General features: G+C 41.0%; 1 protein-coding gene across 2 annotated transcripts in view; it reads left to right on the forward strand.

The window, feature by feature from the left end:
• The first annotated feature begins 16,243 nt into the window (after positions 1 to 16,243).
• The window catches only part of EIF2AK4 (eukaryotic translation initiation factor 2 alpha kinase 4), a 106,913-nt gene continuing 102,522 nt past the window's right edge, over positions 16,244 to 20,634 (forward strand). The window contains exon 1 of one of the 2 annotated variants that reach the window (XM_072622554.1): positions 16,244 to 16,497. In XM_072622554.1, the coding sequence (XP_072478655.1) occupies positions 16,315 to 16,497 (183 nt within the window). In that variant the 5' untranslated portion in view covers positions 16,244 to 16,314. The remainder of the gene's footprint in view (positions 16,498 to 20,634) is intronic. The other variant, XM_072622553.1, reaches the window with a different exon arrangement.

Below are 20,634 nucleotides of genomic sequence, written 5' to 3' on the forward strand. Positions count from 1 at the left end.
TACCTGTTTTTCTTATTTCCTAGTGGCAAGAACATTACTCGACAGTTGATCCTAACACTTTGAGTTCCAACTTCTCTTCCTCCCTCCCTCCCCACCCCTTCCCTTTGGAAGGCAAGCAATTCAATATAGGCCATATCTGTGTAGTTTTGCAAATGACTTCCATAATAGTTGTGTTGTATAGGACTAACTATATTTCCCTCCATCCTATCCTGTCCCCCATTACTTCTATTCTCTTTTGATCCTATCCCTCCCCATGAGTGTCGACCTCGAATTGCACTCTCCTCCTCATGCCCTGCCTTCTATCATCCCCCCCACCCTGCTTGTCCCCTTATCCCCCACTTTCCTGTATTGTGAGATAGGTTTTCCTACCAAAATGAGTGTGCACTTTATTCTTTTCTTTAGTGGAATGTGATGAGAGTAGACTTCATGTTTTTCTCTCACCTCCCCTCTTTATCCCTCCACTAATGAGTCTTTTGATTGCCTCTTTTATGAGAGATAATTTGCCCCATTCAATTTCTCCCTTTCTCTTCCTAATATATTTCTCTCTCACTGCTTGATTTCATTTTGTTTTAAAGATATGATCCCAACCTATTCAATTCACTCTGTGCACTCTGTCTCTATGTATGTGAGCGTGTGTGCATGTGTAATCCCACCCAGTACCCAGATACTGAAATGTTTCAAGAGTTACAAATATTGTCTTTCCATGTAGGAATGTAAACAGTTCAGCTTTAGTAAGTCCCTTATGACTTCACTTTGCTGTTCACCTTTTCATGGTTCTCTTCATTCTTGTGTTTGAAAGTCAAATTTTCTTTTCAGCTCTGGTCTTTTCATCAAGAATACTTGAAAATCCTCTATTTCATTGAAAGACCATTTTTTCCCCTGAAGTATTATAGTCAGTTTTGCTGGGTAGGTGATTCTTGGTTTTAGTCCTAGTTCCTTTGACTTCTGGAATATACTGTTCCATGCCCTTCGATCCCTTAATGTAGAGGCTGCTAGATCTTGTGTTATCCTGATTGTATTTCCACATTACTTGAATTGTTTCTTTCTAGCTGCCTGCAGTATTTTCTCCTTGACCTGGGAACTCTGGAATTTGGCCACAATGTTCCTAGGAGTTTCTCTTTTTGGATCTCTTTCAGGCGGTGTTCTGTGGATTCCTTGAATATTTATTTTGCCCTCTGGTTCTAGAATCTCAGGGCAGTTTTCCTTGATAATTTCATGAAGGATGATGTCTAGGCTCTTCTTTTGATCATGGCTTTCAGGTAGTCCCATAATTTTTAAATTGTCTCTCCTGGATCTATTTTCCAGGTCTGTTGTTTTTCCAATGAGATATTTCACATTATCTTCCATTTTTCCATTCTTCTCTCTTTGTTCTGTGATTTCTTGGTTTTGCATAAAGTCATTAGCCTCCATCTGTGCCATTCTAATTTTGAAAGAACTATTTTCTTCAGTGAGCTTTTGAATCTCCTTTTCCATTTGGCTAATTCTGCTTTTGAAAGCATTCTTCTCCTCATTGGCTTTTTGAACCTCTTTTGCCAATTGAGTTAGGCTAGTTTTTAAGGTGTTAATTTCTTCAACATTTTTTTGGGTCTCCCTTAGCAGGGAGCTGATCTGCTGTTCATGCTTTGACTTCATGTCTCTCATTTCTCTTCCCAGCTTTTCCTCCACCTCTCTAACTTGATTTTCAAAATTCTTTTTGAGCTCTTCCATGGCCTGAGCCCATTGGGTGGGCTGGGACACAGAAGCCTTGATTTCTGTGTCTTTGCCTGATGGTAAGCATTGTTCTTCCTCATCAGAAAGGAAGGGAGGAAATGCCTGTTCACCAAGAAAGTAACCTTCTATAGTCTTATTTCTTTTCCCTTTTCTGGGCATTTTCCCAGCCAGTGACTTGACCTCTGAATATTTTCCTCACACCCACCTCACCTCCTGATCCTCCCAGCCCGTGTTTGTGGTCTGAGATTCAAATGCTGCTTCCAGCCTCAGGGCTTTTGGCGGGGGCAGGGCTGCTATTCAGTATGAGATTATGATCTGGTGCTGAGATCGGGGCAGGGCCACCTCTCAGGCTCAGTTCCCTCAGGGGGTTTATGCGCAGACCTTCCGCAATAGATTCAGATTCAGGCTCCCGCCCGCTTGGGGAGCCCCTGTCTGCAGCCGCCTCTCAGCTTCTACCTCCCGGGGGGGGGGGGGGGGGGGGGGGGGGCCTGAATTATGGGGGCACCCCACTCCCCTCTCGACCCGCCAAAGAGACTCTCTCACCCACCCCTGTCACCTGTGGGTGGAGGGACTTGTGCGGCCGCTGGAGATCCCGTCCCTGAAGCCTGCTCGGATCTGTTTCTCTCGGTGCCGCAGCCGTGGCCGCAGCAGGTCTGGGCTGGGCTTTGTGTCTGCAGCGCGACGGACCTTTTGCGAGAGGTTTGCAGACCCCTCTGTGGGTGGAGGGACCCGCGTGGCCGCTGGAGATCCTGTCTGTGAAGCCTGCTCGGATCTTTTCCTCTTGGTGCCGCGGCCGCGGCAGGGCTGCACTCAGCTCCCAGTCCCGGCGCCCAGTCCGCAGCGCGAAGGACCCCCCGGCGAGAGGTTTGCAGGTCTCTCTGGAACAGAAATCTCCCTCGCTCCAATGTTCCGTGGCCTCTGGGTGCGGAATTCGCCGTGAGTTACTTCCCTGTAGCCATTCTATGGGTTGTGGGTTCAGAGCTATGTGTATGTGCGTCTTTCTACTCCGCCATCTTGGCTCCGCCCAGGACTATTCTTTATAACAAAGAATTTTTAAAATAAAGGAGAAGAAAAAACTCATTAAAATTGATCAATAGAATATTAATTGATTAATGAAAATATTGACATAATAGACAATGTTCAGCACTCATTGATCTCACTTCTACCCCTGTCCCCTTACCTCTTGCAAAGCATCAGGATGAGATATCTTTAAATATCACATTTGAGGCCAACTTTGTGGTTTATATTTTTGTACGTTTTGTTCAACATATTTTGTGGTATTTATCTTTCCATTAACATTATTATGGTCATTATGTGTATTATTTTCCTGGTCCTACTTGCTCCACTTTAAATCAGTTCATGTAAGTTTTCCCATGCTTCTCTGTATTGAGCATATTTGTTGTTTCTTGCAGAATTACTACATTTCATGTACCTCAATTTACATAGCATCAGGGGGCATTTGCTTTGTTTCTAGTTCTTTGCTACCACAAAAAAGTGCCACTGTAAACATTTTGGCTATATGGAGTCTTCCTTTTTGTTGGTGACCTTATGGAGACATATGGTCAACTTTATTTTCATTACTTTTTTCTTATTTGGCTAACAAAATTCAACCAAAGCTATCTGAATTTTCTCTGCATTTCATTACAATCCACCATTGTAGACCTAAATGTTCACTTTATTTTTCTGAGGTGAAGTATTAGGAGAGCTCTCCAGTCTACAGTACACTACTCTACTGATTTTCTAAATGTCAGATTTACCTAAGAGATATATCCCTATCTAAATCCAAACTATACTGTGCTAGTTAATAGGTCCACTACAGATTTCTGCTATGTTGTTGTTGTTGTTGTGTTCACCCTTCATTTCAAAGAAGACCATGACATCAGAGAAATGATGACATGACTTGCACTTGACTTTGTTTTGAGTGAGGGAGGGCTGTGCAGGTCACCAGCCTCACTTCTCCTCCTAAGCCATCTAGATCCAGTGACCAGATATTTGTCAGGATGAGTGGAGATGACCCAGGATGAAATGGGAGAACTTGGTCTTTTAAGGCTAGACCTTTTGACTTACTTCAAGGGAGGCAACACCCATTTAGTGAATAGGCTTCTTTAAGAAGTAGTCAGGGAATAGCCCTTTTAATGAGCGAAAGAAAAGAAAATAACTAAATCAAACTGGGAGGGAAAGAGAAACTGTTACTATTGATAATTACTCTAAGCCAGCCATTAAGTGGAGCTTGGGCAGAGACCTCTTGTTGTCCAACCTATGGGATTCAGAGTGCAGTGGGTTTAAGGTTTTGGGAAAAGGAAGGAAGAAAGGAAGGAAGGAAAGAAGGAAGGAGGAAAGGAAGGAAAGAGGGAAAGAAGGAAGGACATCTAGCCAGTAAACCCCAAAGGAAGGGGAGAGAGACAGAAGGGAGAGGATAAGCTGTGTTACCCAGCTAGCTGGTAACTTTGGTTGAGCCCACATAGCTACTAAGCAACTCTCTGTCTCATCTCTTATCAATTTTCTAAAGAATTCCCAATACCAGTTGTTCCAAAACTATTCCATTCTCCTCAAGACCCCACCCCCAAATTGTAGCAGATAACCTCATTTCCTACTTTACTAAGAAAAAGGCCATTCAACATGAATTACTTAAATCCTCCTTCAGGCCTCAGAAGCTATCTTCACCCACCTTATCATTTTATCATTTATCCTTTTTCATATGTCAAAACTCTATCTTCTTCTATTCCCTGCACTTTAGAGAAAGAGGTGAGCCTTCTAGCTAAACTAATACCTCCACCTGTGCTCTTGATCCCTTCCGTATTCCGTGGAATGCTTCATTAATCATCAATTTTCTTTCTCATATCTTCACCGTCTCACTCTTCACCACCAACCATCCCCCTACCTTCCTCTTTAAAATACCTATTTCAATGATACCATATCCTTTAACTATTATCCTATCTCTTTCTTATATTTTACTCTGAAACTTCTAGGAAGAAAGCTTTACTGTCTCTGTTTCATCTTTCCAATTCCTTGAAATATGCCTCATGTTCTCATCACTTTAATGAAACTCCTTTCTTGAAGGTCATCAACGATCATTACCCAGTCCTCACATCCTCCTTGACCTCTGTAGTATTTGAACATGTCAATCATTCTGTTCTTGATACTTAGACTCCCTTTTACTTTTAAGGTAAATAGCTGTCCCTGTCACCTCCAATCTCAAATATAAAATCCTTCATTTGGCATTCAAAACCTTCATAACCTAACCCCTACATATATGTCTACACTTTACGTCTGCCCACATATTCTTTGATCCATTGACAGTGGCCTCTTTGTTTATCATACTCCATATTCTGGCTGCATTTTCACTGACTGTCTCCCATGCCTGGAATGCTCTCCTTTCTCATCTCTGTCTCCTGGCTTCCCTCAAGTCCCACCTAAAATCCTATTTTATTCAGGAAACCTTTCCCAATCTCTCTTATTACTAGTATCTTTCCTCTGTTGATTATTTCCTATTTATCCTATATGTAGTTTACTTATACATCCAGTTGTTTTCATACGGTATCCTCCCTTTTAGATTGTGAGCTCCTTAAGGGCAGGAACTGTCTTTGACCTTTCTTATATCCCCAGTACTTAGAATAGTATCTGATACATAGTGGGTACTTCATAATTGTCTATTGATTGACTATCTTCTACTTCTATGGCCACAATTTTATTGATCATTTTCTGGTTTCAAACTCTTAAATATAGGTGCTTTCTTAAGACTTTCTTCTCAAATCTTTTTAAGCATACTTTCTCCCTTGACAGGTTTATTCACTAAGCATGATAGAATTTTAGAGTTGGAATGGATCTGAGAAGCCATTTAACCCAATCTATTACAACAATAATGCCTCTATAATACCTCTGACAAGAGGTCATAAAGTATCCTCTTGAAGACCTCCCATGGGGGGAGTGCTCACTGTCTATCAAAGTAGACAATTGCACTTCTAGACAGTTTTTCCTCACATGGAATATATGCCTACTACTCTAAAACTTCCAACTATTTCTTCTTGTTCTGCCCTCTGGGGCCCAGAACAAGTCTAATGCCTCTTCCATATTAACAATCCTTCGAATACTTGAAGACACTTGTCACATACCCCTTAAGTCTCCTCTTCTCCACCTAACCATCCCTACCTCCTTCAATTGATCTTCCTATGGCATGACTTCTAGTCCCTTCAACATCCTGGTTGTCCTCTTCGAAAGGGATCCATTGCTCCAATTTAATAATGTCCTTCCTAAAATGTAGTGTACAGTTCTTGACAACACTCCATATTTGGTCTAACCAGGGCAAAGTACAGAGGTTCTTCATTCTAGACACAATATTTCTAAATAACAGCTTAGCTTCTCATTAGACTTTTTTAGTTGTCCGCACTGCACCTAAATTCCTTTTTTAAAAAATTAGAGCAATATTTTGCCTTCTCTAGTTCAACATTTTTCTGTTCTTCATGATCTTTCAAAGATCACTGATAGTGACTCAACAGTGATGTTTACCAATTCTCCTAGTACTCTGGTATATAATTGCTCTGTGCCTAGTGATTTGAATTACTGAGGGCAACTAGATACCTTCTTACCATCTCCTCATTCACCTTTGGTTTCAACATCCCATTAACCATTTTTGTCCATTCAAATCATTCTCTTTTCCAGAAAAATAAAATAAAATAGAAAAGGAGAGTTAAATAGAACTTCTTTCTCACCAGGATTTTATAATTATCTCATGGCTTCAATTATCACCTCTGTAATGAAATTTTATAAATCTATTATCTCTACTTCCAACTTCACATTCACATTACAAGCCCAGATTTCTAGCAGTTTGCATAATATCTCCCCCAATATATCTTGCTGATACTTCAAATTGAACATGTTCAAAACTAAATTTATTCCCTTTTCCCTCCACTCCAAACCTATTTTTCTTTCCGTCTTTCTATTTCTAATAATGCAACCATGAAGTCTGAAATCTCCAATCTCACAGTCATTTTTTTTACACTGTCTTCTTCCTTAAGGACCACTTCCTATCATTTCCCAAGTCCTGGCAATTCTACCCCAAAATATTTTTTGAATCGACTTTCCTTTCCATCTTTGCTGCTGCCACCTTAGTTCAGGTTCTCAGCTGAACTATTGCTTGCCTCCTCCTGATTGGTCTATATCCTTTCCTCTAACCTCATCCTCTCTGATTCATTTTACATATTTAATAGTAGATAAATTTTCTTAATGCACATCTCTGATCACATTATGAGCCAAGTCAAAAGCCTCCAGTGGTTACCCATGACCTATAAATAAACACAAAATCCCTAGAATGATATTCAAAGCCTTCCACAACCTGGCTCTGAATCACCATTCCAGCCTTTCTATCATATACTACTTTCAAATACTCTATTCCTTATTTTTCTCCCCATACCTGGAAAGCCTTCTCCATATTTTACTTAGCCTTCAAGACCCAGTTCAATGCTACTCAATGAAATCGTCCCTGATTTCCTAGCTAGAAGTGATCTCCGCTTTCTATGAATTTTTATAGCCCTTTATTTGTACCTCTTAAAAGTGCTTGTCTACATCCTACTTTATTGATTCCAGTCTGTATCACAGTTATTTGTTCAGGCTTCTTCCTCCACTAAAATGCTATTCTGCTGCCTGAAAATAGTGTGTAGGTGACTATATTTTCAAAAGCTATGTGCTCTGGTAAGTACAACCAAGCTGTAAGGACACTGAGTACAAGCCCAACCATAAAAGAACACCCAAGTTAAGTTTGTAAAGGCTCATCAACAAAGGTTAGCCACAAGGTACTGAATTTTTTCAACCATAGGAATTTATGACGATTATCTACTACGTTCACGGAGCTGTAGTCTGTATTGTTGGAGGGAGCACCAATTCTGTTGAAGTCGTGAATCCTTGAAGTGCTGAAGTAAGTACTTCTTATATTCCCTACTAGACTGCAAATTATTTGAGTGGAGCTATCTTATTACCTTTTATATGCGAGGCAGCATGAAACAATGGATGGCACACAAGCTTGGAGTTTGAAAGACTTGAATTTTAATCCCACCTTAGACACTAGCTGGGTGGCCCTGGTCAAGTCACTTAACTTTTTATGATTAAGTTTCCTTATCTGTCACATGAAAGAGTTGAACTTGGTCACCTTGAAGAAACTTTCCAACCCTAAATCTATGATCCTTTAATCTCCTTCCTTGCTTATTTCACCATCTTGCAGCATGATAGGCATGCAAAGAAAGCCAAATCAACGAATAAACAAATGAAGAGGAGGTCAGACTATATATAGATAACAGTAAAAGTTATAGCCAGACTATCTCTGCAGCAGATGTTAATTATTCTTCTTTCTAAGTTGTCTGAGAGTTATTAAGTTTCTTTTTTGCAATATTTAGAATTTGGTTTATCAAAGGTACACTGGTTGTTAGCACATGGATGTTACTTGAAAAGATAATTGCAGAATTTTCATCAATAGCACTAAATAAAAGGCTTCCTGTGTGCTGATGCATGAGTAGAGCTCAGAGAAGATCATTTTATTATAGGAATAATTGAACACTTTCCTACATTTATATATCATTCCTATAATGTTGACTTATTTTAGTGTACCAACCAGCCTTTTGAAATGATCATTCTAAACCAAGAAATTAAATTCTTAATTAACAAGTTGATTGATGAAAATGCTTAAAGGACTACAAATTCTTTAAAATATAGATATTTAGCTTTAGGACAAAAGTAATTAACTTATTCAACAAAAAAATGGATATTAAAATGGAGACCAAGAAAAGACTCAATAGGCTGGAATACTGTACTAAAGCTAACAAGAAGAAATTTAATGTGATAAATACACTTGGGTTAAAAAACATCAACTGTACAGGATAACAAGGATGAGACTAGGAAGCAGTTCCTGAGGAAAAAGCAACCTAGGGTTTTGGGTGGGCTATAAAATCAATGAGTCAGCATATTGGGCTAATATGATCTGAGTCTGCATTAATAGAAGCAGAGTGTCCAAATGAGGGGACACAATCACACCACATATCAACCTAATCAGAACACATCTGGAAGATTATATTCTACTTGAGCAGTCACATTTTTAAAGGACCACTGACAAGTTAACATATATCCAGAAAGAAACCAGGAAAATGAGGAGAATTCAACTGATGAAACCAAAGATATTTAGCCTGGAGATGATTCTACCTGGAGCCAAGCAGAAGTCTAATTCATTTTCACCCAAATGATTGCTTTCTTTTTTCTTTTTCTTTTTTTTACAAAGTATCATACAGAAGAAAGATTCAAATTGCTTTGTTTAGCTCAAGAAGACAGAAGTATGATCAACGGTTAAAAGTTACATGGTGGTAAATTTTGGCTCAACAAAAAGAAAAACTTCCCAACAATGAGAGCATTGAAACAATCTGCCTGGGGCTGGGGCAGGTGTGGTGGTGGGGGCAGAGGGGCTGGGGCAGGTAAGTTGGGAAATGAGTTCCCTGGAGATATTTAAGCTAAAAGACTCCTTGGTGGGAATATTGTAGATGGGCTAATGGTTCAGGTAAAGGTTGGACTAGCTACTGAGGTCTCATCTAACTCTAAGGTTCTTAATCTAAGAAATACTTGTTAAATTTTCTTTATCTGATCAAATATTTAATTTTTCCATCTGTGTGCTTCATTCTCTCCAAACCTCCTTTTTTTCCTCACTTCAACCTCCACTTTCTCCATCTTTCAGTATTATCCCAGGCCATAAGCCCTACTGCGGATACACTATCTTCTCTTTCCAATCTTAACCCTTTGTTGAACCAATTTATGCTGGCTATTTCTCTCAAATCCTCTGCTCCCGTTACCTGTCACTGATCACATATTGCCAAACCCCATCCCTGAATTGCTGCTGAGGACTTTGCCTCATACTTCACAGGGGAAAAAAGGAGGTTATTTAACAAGAACTCCCTTCTCTTCACACAACCATCTAAAGTTCTTCCCCACTATATCTTTCACTCCATTCTCTGAAATTTGTGCCTGTCAAGGCTAATCACTCTACATGTACCATTTATTCCATCCCTTTCATTTCCAAGAAATTGCTTCCACTATCCTCTACATTGTCTCTATGATCGTCAATTTCTCCCTATCTAATGGTTTCTTCTCTGCTGCCTACAAGCACATGTCCTCCCCATCCTGAAGAAATCCACGCTACATCATCCCATGCCTGCCCATTATTGTTGTCTCTCCCATTCTCAACTAAATCCCTTGCAGGGAAAAGTCATCTCTATTCATTTGCTTCTACTTTCTTTTCTCTCACTTTTAAACCTTCTTCAGTCTGACTTTGGACCTCATCATTCATTTGAAACTCTTTTCCCCAAAGTTAGCAATGATGAGTCTTAGTTGGTAAATCTAATAAACTCTTCTCATTCCTCCTTTTTCTTGACCTCTCTGTAATATTTGACACCAGTGATCATTTTCTCCTGTGTACTCTGTCATCTCTAGGTTTTTATGATGCTTCTCTCACTTGGTTCTGTTTTGACTGCTTCTCAGACTCTTTTTCTGGATCTTTATTTATGCCACACCTAGCAGCTGGGAGCTCAACATTGCCCTGAGACCTCTTCTTTTCTCACTCTGTACTGTGGTGCAGTGGATAGAGCACCAGTGCGGGAGTCAGGAGGACCTGACTTCAAATCTCACCCCAGACACTTGACACTCACTAGTTGTGTGACCTTGGACAAGTCACTTGACCCCAATTGCCTCATCCTAGGCCATCTCCAGTCATCCTGACAAATATCTGGTCACTGAATTCAGATGGCTCTGGAGGAGAAGTGAGGCTGGTGACCTGTACAGCCCTCCCTCACTCAAAACAAAGTCAAGCGCAAGTCATGTCATCATTTCTCTGATGGCATGGTCTTCTTCTTTGGCAACGAAGGATGAACACACGTGTTCTTTTACCTGATAATCTCATTGGCTTTTCCAGGTTCAATTATCATCCCTATGTAGATGATTCTTAAGTCTAAGATTCTAAGTCTTCATCTTTCTCCTGAGCTATAGTCACCCAGCACACCTTTCAGGTGAACATTTAAACTAGATGTCCTGTAGGCATCTCAAACTAAACATTCAAAATAGAACTTTACCCTCTTCTGAATTTCCCTATTGCTACTGAAGGCTCTACCATCCTTCCAACCATCCAGGCTCACAATGTTGGCATCATCCTTGGTTCCTCTCACTTGCTCATTCCACATTTACAGTAGGTTGCCAAATCTTCTAATTTCTTTCTGTACATCTCCTGCATAGGGCTCCTCTCCATTCACACAGCCACCACCCTAATTTAGGTCATCACCACCTCTTTCCTGGACAATTATAATAACTTTCTAATTGATCTCCCTGCCTCTCTCCCTATTCCAATCCATCCTCCACATAACTGCCAAAACGATTCTCTAAAAATAAAGATTTGACCATGTCATACTATGTCACAAAGCTCTAGTGAATCCCTATTACATCTAGGGATCAAATATAAAGTACATTGTTTGGCATTTAAAGCTCTTTACAACCCGAGAGTTTGGACACTTTCTACCTTTCCAATCTTCTTATATTTTACTGCCCTCCACAAGCTCTACAATCCACTCATACTGGCCAAATTGCTGTTCCTCATACACAATACTCCATGTTTCCTCTCCATATTTTTGCATTGACTATTTCACATGCCTGGAATGATTCTCTCTCTCTCTCCCTGCATCCCTCCTTCCCTCTTTCTATCTCTCTTTTTTAAGATTCAGATAACATGCCATCTTCTCCCAAAGACCTTTCCTGTACCTCACTCTCTCCTGAGCTGTTTAGTGCTGTCCTTCCAAGCTTATTTCTCATTTACTTGTTTTATCTTTTATGTTCTGGTGATTTCAGCAGCTCCCATGGATTCAGTGATCCTATCTATGCTGATGAGTCTCAGATCTACTTATCTAATCAATAGCTCTCCTAATCTCCAGACTCACTTCTCCAACTGCCTACTAGACATCTCAGACTGGATGTCCTATAGATATCTTAAATTCTACATGTCCAAAATAGGATTCAGTACTTTCCCCTGTTTCTTTTCATCTCTCTACTTTTTGTATTCCTATAAAAGAGACCACTTTCCTCCCATTTACCCAGGCTCCCACTCTACATGTCATCATCTACTTCTCACTCTCTTTAACCTCACATATCCAGTCTGTTGCCAAGCCCTATCTATAGATTTTATTTTCACAATAACTCTCATATTTACCCCTTCTCTCCTCTGACACTGCCACTACTCTAGACCAAGACCTTACTACTTAATGACTGAACCATTACAATAGTGTTAAGGATGGTCCCTCTGCCACAAGTCTCTCACCATTCCAGTCCTTCCAATACTTAGCTGTCAAATTGATGTTTCTAATTCACAAATTGATCTTTCATATTCCGTGAACTCCAGTGGCTTCCTATTACTTCCAAGTTCAAATATAAAATCCTCTGTTTGGTGTTCAAAGTTCTTCATAACCTGGAATCCCACAACTTCCTTTCTCTTTGTATTTTCACCAACTATTATCCATTCCTGAGATGCTTTCCTTCCTCATTTCCACCTCCTGGCTTCCCTTGCTTCTTTGAAATCTCACTTAAAATATTTCCTAATCCCCCTTAATGCTAGTACCTTCTTCTGTTAATTATCTCCAATTGATCCTATATATGTCCTTTTTGTACATAGTTGTTTGCAAGTTACTACCTCCCCGCCTTAGACTGTGAGCTTCTTGAAAGCCAGGACTGTATTTTGCCTCTCTTTGTATCTTCAGTGCCTGTCACATAGTAGGTACTTAATAAATGCATATTGATTTATTGGTTAAAAGCCTATTCTGGTTCTTAAGACAAATAAGACAATTCCAGCCCTGAAACTACTTTCAATCTAGTAGAATTATTGATACATTAGAATGTAAATTAATAAGGGGAATACAAATGTTTATGAGATTTGTTAAGAGAAAGATTGTTTCCAGCTAGGGGGTCAAAGAATTCTTTATAGAACAGTTAAAATTTTAGCTGGGCCTCATAGGATAAATAGGCTGTCAACAAGCAAAAATGAGATAGGAGGGGATTCTGGGCTAGGCCTAACTGGGGGTTATGTTTCAAGTAGTTCAGGTTTGGGATTAGAGCAAAATGAGAACTACATGGCCAATTGAACATTTTAGTTTTGTTTTACATTTTATTATTTATTTTTAACATTTTTTTATTTTTAAATTTTGAGTTCCAAATTCTCTTCCTCCCTTCCACTCCCTCCCATACCCACTGAGAAGACAGGCAACATAATATTAATCATCAGTGTGAAATCATGAAAAACATATTTCCATATTAGTCATATTTTTTTAAAGCAAGGAAAATAAAGTGAGAAAACTACTCTTCAATTCACATAAGTTTATCAGTTCTCTCTCTCTGGAGGTGGATGGCATTTTTTCATCACGAGTCCTTTGGAATTGTCTTGGATCATATTGATCATAGTAACCAAATTGTTCACTGTTGTTCATCACTACAACATTGCTGTTACTGTGCACATTGATCTCCTGGTTCTTCTGCATCAATTCATATAGTTCTTACAATGCTTTTCTGAAACCACTCCCCTCATCATTTCTTGTAGCACAATAGTACTCCATCACAATCATGTGATACAACTTGTTCAGCCATTCTCCAATTGATGAGAATTCCCCATTTCCAACTGTGCCACCACAAAAAGAGCTAATGTAAATATTTTTATGCATATAAATCCTTTTTCCTTTTTCTTAGATCTCTTTGGAATATAGACCTGGTACTAGTATTGCTGGGTCAAGGGGCATGCACAATTTTATAACCCTTTGGGCACAGTTCCAAATTGCTCTCCAAAATGATTGGACCAGTTCACAATAGTTTATTAATGTACCTATTTTCCTTCATCCCTTCCACCATTAGTCATTTCTGATAAGTGTGAGTTGGTACCCCAGAACTATTTTAATTTGCATTACTCTAATCAATAGTGATTTAGAACATTTTTCAATTGACTAGATAGCTTTGACTTCTTCTGAAAACTGCCTATTTATATCCTTTGATCATTTATCAGTTGGGGAATAGCTCTTATTTTTATAAATTTGACTCAATTCTATACTCAGTATATTTTTGAGAAATGAGAACCTTATCAAAGAAACTTGCTGTTAAATTTTTTTAATATTATTTCATTGTCTATAGTACCTTTTAACATAATGTAGCTTCCCTGATAGCCTCTTTTAATTAGATTTATTTTTGCTTTTGCTTTGTCTGAAATCATGATCACTCTCCCTGCTCTTTTTTTTTTTAACTTTAGGTGAAGCATATTAAGTTCTGCTCCAGCCCTTTATTTTTACTTGCTGTGTGTCTTCCTACTTCAAGTGTGTCTCATACATAACATATTGTTGGATTCTGGTTTCTAATCCATTTCTGCTCTTTCTTTTTTATGGGTAAGCTCATCCCACTCACATTCACAATTGTCAATGATTTGAGTATTAGTGGAAGTCTCTAAGGTGATTTCCTTGCCTTTTAGGGAGAAATTAGTCTAACCTATACCAAGGAGATATCACTCCTACCACAGAGGATATTTCAGGCATAATGAGCAGTGTAAGTAAATGAAGCATATGGGGCCTCTTCACAGGACATCAAATAGTACTTTTCTCTAAAATGAGAAGTACATGTTGAGGAATCATGTGGGATAAGGCTAATATAGTAAATTGGCACCAGATAATGAAAGATTCTTAAGAAAAAAAACAACTAAGGAATATGATCTTTATTTGTAGTGACAAGACCTACATTAGACTCCTCATTGCTACATCTTAGCTGTGTGTCTTTGGGCACATCACAGAAATTACTATACTTGGGTTCAAATTCTGGCTGTGTCCTCTGTTACCTACGTGACTTTGGACAAGTTGCTTTACTTCTTTGCACCTCAGTTTCCTCATTTGTAAAATGAAAAGATCTTCTAGTTCCATATCTTCAATTTCTCTAAACTTCAGCTTCTTCATCCAAATAATTTTTATAATTAGTATTACAATATTTGCAATGAACCAGAACTCATCACTGTGACAACATATGAAAAGAATTTTAGCTACAAAGTACTTATAAATATAACCTATTATCATTACATAATCCTTCTATCAAAGATTCTCACAGCACAAAGGGGCCAGTCACATTGTTTCACCTCTCTTAGACCCCTATGCTGCCACCCAATGCACTGAGACTGACTCTCTACTTATAAACCATACAGTTCATAGAAATATGGAAGAAAGTGTTCCTGAAAGGAGCTAACCAAACAGCAACTCTTGAAACCCAAAGAATTCAAATATGAGGGCTTCTTTGACAGCCTTCCAATCCCACAAGTTTTTTTTGTTTTTTGTTTTTGCCATCTCTCTACCAGGGATTTGAGGAGTGTTGGAGAAAGCTGCAGAGAAGGGAATCATTCATCTCTTTATCCTCCTGTAATGTTAATGTAAGGTTAATAGGTGGGAGGGAGGAAGAGTTAAAGATCTTCCCTGCTCATTAATAGATCTCAATACCTTTTGTTCATTTCTATTGAGGCACTGGGTCCTCCGAGGGTGTGCCCTCCATGCCCTCCATCTCTGAAAACTGTATAACTACTCTGAAGTGAGGTTTTAGTTTGGGGCTTTCTCCTTGGAAGTGTCCTTTGACCAGATTAGACTCTGGGTAGCTCTTAAGGTAACATCCACTAGCTTAGAAAACCCAGATACTGGTGCTTCTCTCTCTGGTAACTATGAATGTATGTGTGGTCAGAGAGTTGGATCTGTCTGTTGATCTGTGATGTATGCATGCTTATGGTCAGACAGTTGGAAGTCCTGTCTTTATTTCTCTGCATGCATTTTCTCTGTTGGTACAGTGTTTGCTTAAAGTGATTGCTGACCCCTCAAGAGTTGCTTTCCTTCTAGAAAAGCAGATCTCTACCAGTTGGCCCCCTGTGTATATCCCCGTCCTTGCGGTTATACCACCTTCTCGTTTCTTGCATTACTTTCCCAAACTACGGCTGGCCCAGCTCTATTCCACGGGTTCCAGAGCGGGCTAAGGAGGAAGCCTGGCCTCCCAGATAAGCAGCACTCGGGACAGCGGAAAAGGCCAGGCATTTAGGATCCCGCGGCTTGGCATCGAGCTCCAGCCCTGCCATCGAGCCCCAGCCCAGCCCTGGCATCGAGTCCCAGCCCAGCCCTGGCATCGAGTCCCAGCCCAGCCCTGGCATCGAGTCCCAGCCCAGCCCTGGCACCGAGCCCCAGCCCATCCTTCACTCCTTGGGCACTTGTCACAACCTGTCCCTGGCTCGGTTTCCTCCTCAGTAAAACGGGGATAAACTAGATAGCCTTTATAGTTCCAAGTGTAGGGCCCCAGATCCCCAGCCACAGTCCAAGGGGGCCCTGGGGAGGAAGCTCTCGTCAGTGGCTGGAGCAGGCCGCCTTCCCCCGGGGCGGAGTGGCGGCCCCTCCGACCACCAGGGGGCAGCGCAGCGTCCCGGCGGCCCGCCCCGCCCCTCCCCCCTCCCTCCTCGCCCCTCCTCCTCCGGACTTGTCCTCGTCCTCCTCAGGGAGGCCCGGATCGGAGGCCCGGAGAGGCGTCCCGCCAGCCCACGCCGCCGCCGCGGCCATGGCCGGGGGCGCCCGGGCCCGCCAGCCGCGGGAGCCCGGAGAGCAGGCCCGGCGCGGAGCGGGCGACGGCGCGGCGGAGCAGCCCGAGAGCTACCCGCAGCGCCAGGACCACGAGCTGCAGGCGCTGGAGGCCATCTACGGCCGCGACTTCCAGGACCTGCGGCGACCGCGGCCGGGCCAGGTAGGAAGGCGCGGGAGCCCCGCGGCCCCCTGCGGCCAGCTCGCGGCTTGGGGCCCGGCCTCGCAGCCCCGCCCCGCCAGCGCGGCAGCTGCGCGGGCACCGTGCCCGCTCTGTGCCCATCCGTTATCCTGCCAGGGCTCCTTAACCTGGGCTCCGGAGACCTTTAGAAGACCTCCTGACAGCCGGTGCCCTTCGGAACCCTTCTATTTTATCTGATGCCTTTCCAAGGGTTATCCAGCAAAGGGCCCGTGGGCTTCACCAACCTGGCAGAGGGTCCGTGGCACAGACGTGTCCAGGACCGCCGGGCCCAGCTCTGCCCCGTGACTTTTTACTGATATCCTTTGATGGCCCTGCCACCCTCATGCTTTATCGCCGCCCGCTTCCCGTCCAACATAGAGGTGTGCGTAGCTACTTCTCCTTTCCCTCCACTTTCCCTGAGCCCTTTGGGTAGACTTAACAGCACCTCTCCTAACTTTGTTTTTTTCCTCTGATCATTTTTTTCCTGACATACCCAACCCTTAGTCAACAGTAATCCTCTTCAACAAACATTTGTTGGGAGTCTAAGCACTGCAGGAATACTAAATGATCGCGGGCAGTTGAGGGTGCAGGGGAGAAAAGCATATTTAAAAATTCATTAACATGAAGCGGAAGTTGATAATGCATAGGAAAATTATTTAGTACTTTTGAAAATTCAAAGCAAGGAGAGATGGCTTCCGAGTGGAGAGATAAGGGTACTGTGTAGAAGATGGCATCTGAGTTGGCTTTAAAGGATGAGAAGGTTTTCAAATGGAACAAGTGTTGGGGATAGGGAAGTCCAGAAAAGAAGAACTACATAATGCCTAAGCATTGGTACAGAGGCCTTTGAGCCTGGACCACATCAGAGACTGAGAAAACTTGTGTGGTTGGAGGGTGTAGTCTGTTAGGGGAGATAATGCTGGAAAGGTAAGTTAGATCCTGAATGGCAAGCTACAGTTTGGCTCTCATTTGGGAAGAGGGAACTGTGGAAGGTGTTTAAGCTGAGGAGTTACATGATCACAGCAGACATGAGGATATGTCAGTGAAGTGTAGGATAGATTGGAGGGGGAAATCCAATTAGGTTATTCTGGTCTAGGAGTAGTCTAGGAGAGGGGAAGTTAGTTCTGAATTAGGGGCCATGGCGGTCAGAACAGGGAGAAGTTTGCTAGAAAGATTTTGAAGACAGAATGATTGAAGCAGTGGGAATGGAAATGAGTGAAATATTTTCAGAATGGGTGACTGACAAAATGGTTATGCCATTAACCAATATAGAGAAATAAGGAGAAGAAGCCAGTCTTTGAAGAAGGATGATGAATTTGGTGTTTGGAATATTATTGAATTGTCAGTGCCTGTGTGATACTTACATGGAACTAACTAGCAGGAAGATGGAAATGTGGGACTGGAACTCTAAGAAAGAGAGGAATTGGGGTTGGAGATCTGCAAATCAAGTACGTAGAAATTATGGTTGAAATCTTAACCATAGACAAGATTGCGTTGAGAGAGAGTGTAGAGATTAAATACAAGAAAGCTAAAGATTGAACCCTTCCTCCTCTTCCAATGCAGCTAGGTTCTAAGTGCAAATTTCCCAGAGCAGAATCAAATTAGTGCACAGGGAAAAGGGACATTTGTCCAAAAAGTAAGTAGCAATACCATCAAGTACCCTGTCTTTATGCACAACCTAATGTTTCATTTCTTATCATATCGTTCCTAATTCTACAAATCATATATCCCAGATTCTTCTGTTCACTGTATTTCTCTATTTAGAAATTACCTGCCTCCTTCCTTCTACCATTATAATTTTGCCCTCTACAGCATCCACTCTCTCCAGTGCACCTAAAAGTCTCTCATGCTGTACAGAATATCTACAATGGACTCTGTCCTTCCCCTCCCCCATTTTCCATCTGTTATGGGCCCTTCCTTTCTTTTAGGACCCAACTTAGGGTGGTGCCAAATAAATGTTGAATTGAAAGCTTCACATGATGCAAGGTTTTGATAACTAGTCTTCTTTCTTCAGACAGCTAGGTGGCACAGTAGATAGTGTCATACCTGGAGTCAGGAAGACTCATCTTCCCGAGTTCAAATTAGGCTTTAGAGACTTACTAGCTGTGTGACCTTGGGTAAGTCACTTAACCCTGTTTCCCTCAGTTTCTTCACCTATAAAATGAGCTGGAGAAGGAAATGGCAAGCCACTCCAGTATCTCTGCCTTGAAAACCCCAAATGGGGCCATGAAGAGCTGGACACAGCTGAACTCAACAGCATCAAACTCCTTTATGCCTGTAGTAGCTGCCTTACATACTTTATATCCACTTTCCTTCCATATTGCACCAGGTTGCTACTTTGTTCCCCTAGGCTATCCCTGCTACTTAAATTATTTTAATTATGTATTTCAAAGGTCTTTGAGTTCATCTGTGGGAGTATTTCCTTAACTAATGAAGGTTACAAGGTCTCTATGCCTCAGTTTTCGTGAGTCACAAGGAGTGAAAAAATTCATCATCCAACCTGCTTATGCTGTACCACTGGCACTTTGCTAGGTTCGTCCACAGACAGCACACACACATACATATACATTCTATCTCTAAGCCTATGCTTGAAGATCGTCCAGCTTGACAGGACCTGCCAATACAGCGTTCAAGAGCCTATAAGCACCAGCCTATAGGTTACCCATAATCAGTTGCTCATAATGGAGGCCTATCTGATGTGCTCTAGAGAACATTGCTTTTTGGAATTCTCTTTTAAATATCTTCCTTTTCCCTCACAAGTATGCAAAGACATATGTGAGGCAACTACTACAGGAAGAAAGGAGTTTGTTGTTGAGTTGTTTGGGGGTTTTCTTGGCAAAGACACTGGAGTTCTCTGTCACTGCCAGCTTTCTTACCTCCTAAACGTCTAACACGAATGTACTCTCATGCTTCTAAATATTATAAAATAATTGATGTTTTCTCTCTTCTACAGTTTATATCATTCAGCCTCATCTGACACGTCTACTCAGCAAGGTTTTAATGAAGTAATAACTTCTTTTGGAACTTCTATAAAAGGAACACATTCTACTCCACTCCACCCCCATCTGTTCTTTCATACTGAAATGCTGGAAGTGTAAATCTTGACTCCTCACAGTCATAAGACAGTAACATGTTAACTATCTGGAACTCAGCTATTTGACAACCTCAGTTATATGAAATTTATCTCAGTATCAGGAAATAAGCATAAAGATTTCAGAGCAAGAAAATTGATTTCACAAAGTCCACAGTCAAATTCACTGTTAAATGATAGAGGAAGGGAAATTACTCCATCTCATCCCTTTATTAGGTAAAATATTAGGAATTAGGAAATTGAGAAAATACTTACAGTCTTCAGTATGCCTCTGAAACGATGGTGTCATTTAGGAACTTAAAAATATATTATGTATAAACTATTTGCTCACACAACATTTCTTTGCTGCTACATCAATAGTTTGATGATTCACTTGGTACAGACACTCCCTGTAATCCTTGCAGATCACATCTCATTTCCATCTTATTCTACAGAACTCTTCTTCAGATTCTATAAAGCCTTCATATAGAGCCCACCAAACATGTTGTGAGCTGCCTATCACCGGACATATGGATACCAGAGGAGCATGAAGACTGTACATTAGTTATCTCTTGATTTTGCTATACGATTGGCATATTTCCTTTTTCATTAATACATTTCTAACTTTAATTTCAAGTGTAGTTCTTCCTTAGTGATATGTGGGAGCTTCCTCATGCTCACTATGGAACCTCCTCTGCTGCTTTGTAAGTGACTCTCAATTTTAGTTGTTTGTAGATGAAAGAATATTGATGTTAAATATCATGAAACAGTAGAGAATAACATAGGTTTACAGCAACCTTAGCAAGAAACTGAACTAAGTCATATCATCCTAAGGGTATTTAAAGATAAAATTGGAAGACATTTAGCAGACAAAAATTGCAAAAGATTTCTGTAACAAGCTACTTCTCCATCTTTACCAACTTTGCTTTCTTAATATCATAGCTATGGATGCTGCATGAAGAAATTAAAGGATACTAAAGAAAATAAATAAGGGAGAAGCAGGCTAGACCAAATACACAAAGGATCATGCTGGAAGTGACATAAATTTAAGG

This window comes from Notamacropus eugenii, chromosome 7 (genome assembly GCF_028372415.1).
Source record: "Notamacropus eugenii isolate mMacEug1 chromosome 7, mMacEug1.pri_v2, whole genome shotgun sequence".
Taxonomy (NCBI): Eukaryota; Metazoa; Chordata; class Mammalia; order Diprotodontia; family Macropodidae; genus Notamacropus; species Notamacropus eugenii.